The following is a 6,000-nucleotide window of genomic DNA, read 5'->3' on the forward strand; positions in this document are numbered from 1 at the left end:
CAGTGATGGATCAGACTGTGATCTGAGCTCCAGTTACCCCTGTCAAGTCACTACCATCGGGACAGTGATGGATCAGACTGTGATCTGAGCTTCAGTTATCCCTGTCAAGTCAATACCATTGGGACAGTGATGGATCAGACTGTGATCTGAGCTCCAGTTACCCCTGTCAAGTCACTACCATTGGGACAGTGATGGATCAGACTGTGATCTGAGCTCCAGTTACCCCTGTCAAGTCACTACCATTGGGACAGTGATGGATCAGACTGTGAGGGAAATAAGTATTTGACCCCCTCTCAATCAGAAAGATGTCTGGCTCCCAGGTGTCTTTTATACAGGTAACGAGCTGAGATTAGGAGCACACTCATAAAGGGAATGCTCCTAATCTCAGCGTGTTACCTGTATAAAAAAAAAAAATGTGTAAAAGACACCGGTCCACAGAAGCAATCAATCAGAGTCCATACTCTCCGCCGTGGCCAAGACCAAAGACCTCTCCAAGGATGTCAGGGACAAGATACTTATTTCCCTCATTAAAATGCAAATGAATTTATAACATTTTTGACATGCGTTTTTCTGGATTGTTTTGTTGTTATTCTGTCTCTCACTGTTCAAATAAACCTACCATTACAATTATAGACTGATCATGTCTTTGTCAGTGGGCAAACGTACAAAATCAGCAGGGGATCAAATACTTTTTCCCCTCACTGTATGCTCTGAATCTCAGCCACCCCTAAAAGCCGGAGTACACGTTCAAGGCATTCCAGAAAGTGTTTGTGGAGCTGGACTGCTCAAAGCTCACAGTCAAGATGACAGGCCTCAAGAACAAATGACTGTCTTAAGCAGAATGCCAGGCCAGAGGACAATTGTCATAGACTGAATGTCAGGGTTACTTTGTAACACCTTCGTAGTTAAACGCTGAGGTGCCTTTTGGAACTCTTCTCTCCCTTCATTTTTTCTGGTAGCAGGTCAGGAACGGTGTCCTCTACCACAGGCCCGCTTGTTGTTGGTGAAGCCGCCTGGGGCACAGAATCTGTGCTGGGACCAACCTCTGCCTACCGGGGGATGGTCACCGAGAGGCGGGGCTCGAGCACATTGCGGTCTGGGACCCCGTCCCCGATGGGCCCGTGGCGGTCATCTAGGCTAAAGAGGTTAGAGGGTAAGGAAGACACGTTTATTCTGCAAGGTGTGTTTTTAAAGGGTCACTGCCACAGTATTTTCCATTGTGTTTTTGTATACAAGAGATACCAAATAGGTGTTTTTAATGAAGGATGTCATTGTAAAATGTAATGTCCATTTTGTTCCCATACAGTTGCGGTTTGAAATGTCCATTTTTGAATCCGTTGTACGTACCATTTTGAGGTTTCATCATCAAGGTACACACCTTTTACCACTGGTATTTTGACAATTCTACCATCAATCAATCAATCAATGAAGTGGATCTATAAAGCCCTTTTTACATCAACAGATGTCACAAAGTGCTATGCAGAAACCCAGCCTAAAACCCCAAACGGCAAGCGATGCAGATGTAGAAAAGCGGTGGCTAGGAAAAACTCCCTAGAAAGGCACAAACCTAGAGAACAACCAGGCTCTGAGGGGTGCCCAGTGCCCTTCTGCCTGTGCCGGGTGGAGATTACAACAGTACGTGGCCATTAAGGGCACATTTCTCTCCAAGATGTTCAAACGTTCATAGAAGACCAGCAGGGTCAAATAATAAGCACAGTGGTTGTAGAGGTTGCAACAGGTCAGTCGGTACAGTCGGTACATCAGGAGTAAATGTCACTTGGCTTTTCATAGGCGGCCATTTAGAGGTTGAAATAGCAGCAGGTGCGGTACAGATTTCTATTGGGAACTGTTGAAAAAAGGCGCACCTACAACATTAATGGGTTAAAGGAAAAATGACCAAAGTAATATACAGTGGGGAAAAAAAGTATTTAGTCAGCCACCAATTGTGCAAGTTCTCCCACTTAAAAAGATGAGAGAGGCCTGTAATTTTCATCATAGGTACACGTCAACTATGACAGACAAAATGAGATTTTTTTTCTCCAGAAAATCACATTGTAGGATTTTTAATAAATTTATTTGCAAATTATGGTGGAAAATACGTATTTGGTCAATAACAAAAGTTTCTCAATACTTTGTTATATACCCTTTGTTGGCAATGACACAGGTCAAACATTTTCTGTAAGTCTTCACAAGGTTTTCACACACTGTTGCTGGTATTTTGGCCCATTCCTCCATGCAGATCTCCTCCAGAGCAGTGATGTTTTGGGGCTGTCGCTGGGCAACACGGACTTTCAACTCCCTCCAAAGATTTTATATGGGGTTGAGATCTGGAGACTGGCTAGGCCACTCCAGGACCTTGAAATGCTTCTTACGAAGCCACTCCTTCGTTTCCCGGGCGGTGTGTTTGGGATCATTGTCATGCTGAAAGACCCAGCCACGTTTCATCTTCAATGCCCTTGCTGATGGAAGGAGGTTTTCACTCAAAATCTCAGGATACATGGCCCCATTCATTCTTTCCTTTACACGGATCAGTCGTCCTGGTCCCTTTGCAGAAAAACAGCCCCAAAGCATGATGTTTCCACCCCCATGCTTCACAGTAGGTATGGTGTTCTTTGGATGCAACTCAGCATTCTTTGTCCTACAAACACGACGAGTTGAGTTTTTACCAAAAAGTTATATTTTGGTTTCATCTGACCATATGACATTCTCCCAATCCTCTTCTGGATCATCCAAATGCACTCTAGCAAACTTCAGACGGGCCTGGACATGTACTGGCTTAAGCAGGGGGACACGTCTGGCACTGCAGGATTTGAGTCCCTGGCGGCGTAGTGTGTTACTGATGGTAGGCTTTGTTACTTTGGTCCCAGCTCTCTGCAGGTCATTCACTAAGTCCCCCCGTGTGGTTCTGGGATTTTTGCTCACCGTTCTTGTGATCATTTTGACCCCACGGGGTGAGATCTTGCGTGGAGCCCCAGATCGAGGGAGATTATCAGTGGTCTTGTATGTCTTCCATTTCCTAATAATTGCTCCCACAGTTGATTTCTTCAAACCAAGCTGCTTACCTATTGCAGATTCAGTCTTCCCAGCCTGGTGCAGGTCTACAATTTTGTTTCTGGTGTCCTTTGACAGCTCTTTGGTCTTGGCCATAGTGGAGTTTGGAGTGTGACTGTGTGAGGTTGTGGACAGGTGTCTTTTATACTGATAACAAGTTCAAACAGGTGCCATTAATACAGGTAACGAGTGGAGGACAGAGGAGCCTCTTAAAGAAGAAGTTACAGGTCTGTGAGAGCCAGAAATCTTGCTTGTTTGTAGGTGACCAAATACTTATTTTCCACCATAATTTGCAAATAAATTCATTAAAAATCCTACAATGTGATTGTCTGGATATTTTTTTCTCAATTTGTCTGTCATAGTTGACATGTACCTAAAATGAAAATTACAGGCCTCTCTCATCTTTTTAAGTGGGAGATCTTGCACAATTGGTGGCTGACTAAATACTTTTTTTCCCCACTGTAGGTGGCATCCATCAGCAGTGCTCGTGAACAGAGAAATGTTATAGGAACAAACGAGTAAAAGTGTTTAGATTATTGGGGTTGTTCAATGTTTTGGCATTGTAGTTTGAAAAATATCCCACAGTGCAAACACGAGCTATTTGAGCCTCCATTTCCGTAGGTATCCATGGTTACTATGAGAATATTTTGTTCCCCGTGACGTCTATGGGGTTGAAGCTCCATTGTATCTCTCGTAAGTAATGGTTCTGCCCACAGAGATCCTATACTAGTTAGTGTTGTAGTTCCTATTTCTACGGTTTTGCCTACCTGCAGCAATCAGGATTTACCTGCAGTGTTGATTGCAAATCCGTAATTTCTCATCTCATAATAACAGATGTTTTGCAAACCGTTGATGTTTAAATAAATGGATTCCCGGTGTCCGGATACCTTTTCTCTTAAGGGATCTGATTGAGTGAATCCAAAGTAAAAATGTGAAAATTTTTCTGACTTGGTCTAAATACATAATAGGATGAATCATTCAGGTAAAATAACACAATGTCTATTTGAGTTCAATCAACGTAATATAATCCTTTTTTACCTCTAATCTTTACTCTATGTATTGGACCACATCTAAACAACTTAGTCAAGCTTATCTACTCATAAAAACAAGCAAAAAGATCTACTCAATAATACGACGTGTGCTTTTGTTGACTGTAATAGCTTGAGTACATTCCACAAAGTCATTTTTTACAGTGTATCTAAAGACACGTTTGGTGTGGTGATTAACTTTTTCTTTGACGTTGAACTTGCATTGAACAGACAAATCCATTTCGTTACAACCCTTTTGTAGTATGACTTAGGAATATTTGTTGATGATCCTAATGTCTATGCTTGAATAGTGATTGGTTGTTGGTGAAATATTGCTGAGAACCCATCGTTTCCTGCCCTTTTTTCACTATTGAGCAATTTTGAAACATTTGTTTTGCTATTGGATTCATAATTCACCTGGGACAAGTAATTAGTGAAAACCAGAGTTCAGCAGTTGCCATTAAAGCGATCGAACCAAGTCATCCTAATAGGCTAGTATTAGCCTAAAGCAGGGTTTCCCAAACTCGGGGCACGTTTTGGGAGTTTTTGCCCTAGCACTACACAGCTGCTTCAAATAATCAACTCATCATCATCAAGCTGGAGTATTAGAATCAGCTGTGGAGTGCTAGGGCAAAACGCAAAACGCGCACCCCTTGGGGACCCCAGGACCGCGTTTGGGAAACGCTGGCCTAAAGATCAAATACTGAAAGGGAATCACCATGATGTGCAGTACCCACATTTAACCACAAGATGGCCTCAGTGCTCCACTGTAAAGTTTTGGCCTCTGCATGAGTCTCTCAGCAGCACTGCGACATGGACTTTCAAAGTAAGTTGGCATGCAATGTTTTTTCTGGACTGCATGCAAGGCTATTATTACACACAACTAATAGTGTCAATTATTCATCTGAACACAATTCTTGTTACTATTCGGCCTATATTATCACTCGTTTCTTTTCCCCCTCCTTTGTAAAGCATTTTACTGTGCTACTATAGTTCAAAGGAAGTGGATGATGCCAGATGGTTGTGTATATACACACACACACACACACACACAAACATTGAAGCTAGACTTCAGGCAACTAAAAGGTAAATACGTAGATTTTAGACGTGTTAGTGAACAACATACATGGTGGCTAATGTAGAGGTGCGTGTATACATGGAACAATTGTGCCTTTTTGATGGAAATATGGAGGTGGCTCTTAAAAGAGCCTTTGGGGGATTTTCGAGTTAAGGTCATCCTCATTTATGCGCGCTCTCCACGAATACGGCGGGCCAGCTGGATGTCCTTGGGCATGATGGTCACCCGCTTGGCGTGGATGGCGCACAGGTTGGTGTCCTCGAACAGGCCGACCAGGTAAGCCTCGCTAGCCTCCTGCAGGGCCATCACGGCGGAGCTCTGGAAGCGCAGGTCGGTCTTGAAGTCCTGGGCGATTTCTCTCACCAGGCGCTGGAAGGGCAGCTTGCGGATGAGTAGCTCAGTGGACTTCTGGTAACGATGGATCTCTCTCAGAGCCACGGTGCCGGGCCTGTAACGGTGAGGCTTCTTCACACCGCCGGTGGCCGGGGCACTCTTGCGAGCAGCCTTAGTGGCGAGCTGCTTCCTGGGGGCTTTGCCACCGGTGGATTTGCGAGCGGTTTGCTTGGTTCTGGCCATGGCGCGTCTCTGCATTTCGAGGCTAAACTCCCGACTGTCAGTGTGCTTTTGCCAGCGCGCAGTGTGTAGTTGTGTGCAGGCAGTGTACTATTGGCCTCGTTTGCGATAACAGGCTAGCATTAAAATATAACACAAGATTTCACTCTTGACTTTGACGACTATTATTGCGCGCAAAGGGCCAGCAGTGTGCTATTGTACGCACGCGCTTAGTGGACTATTGTTTTGGGCGCCCAGTGTATTGTGTTGGGCGCGCTGTCCTAAAAAAAA

At 44.2% G+C, this 6,000-nt stretch overlaps 1 protein-coding gene across 1 annotated transcript; it reads right to left on the reverse strand.

Moving 5' to 3' along the window:
- Nucleotides 1-5,322: 5,322 nt before the first annotated feature.
- LOC311116306 (histone H3.2-like) lies at nucleotides 5,323-5,733 on the reverse strand (the record flags this gene model as incomplete). The annotated part of the gene is made up of 1 exon (XM_084191407.1): nucleotides 5,323-5,733. One exon carries the CDS (start codon nucleotides 5,731-5,733, stop codon nucleotides 5,323-5,325), a length of 411 nt encoding a protein of 136 aa, XP_084047533.1.
- Between the last annotated feature and the right edge of the window lie 267 nt (nucleotides 5,734-6,000).

The sequence above is a fragment of the Coregonus lavaretus genome (assembly GCF_964263955.1).
Source record: "Coregonus lavaretus genome assembly, contig: HAP1_SCAFFOLD_496, whole genome shotgun sequence".
Classification (NCBI taxonomy): domain Eukaryota; kingdom Metazoa; phylum Chordata; class Actinopteri; order Salmoniformes; family Salmonidae; genus Coregonus; species Coregonus lavaretus.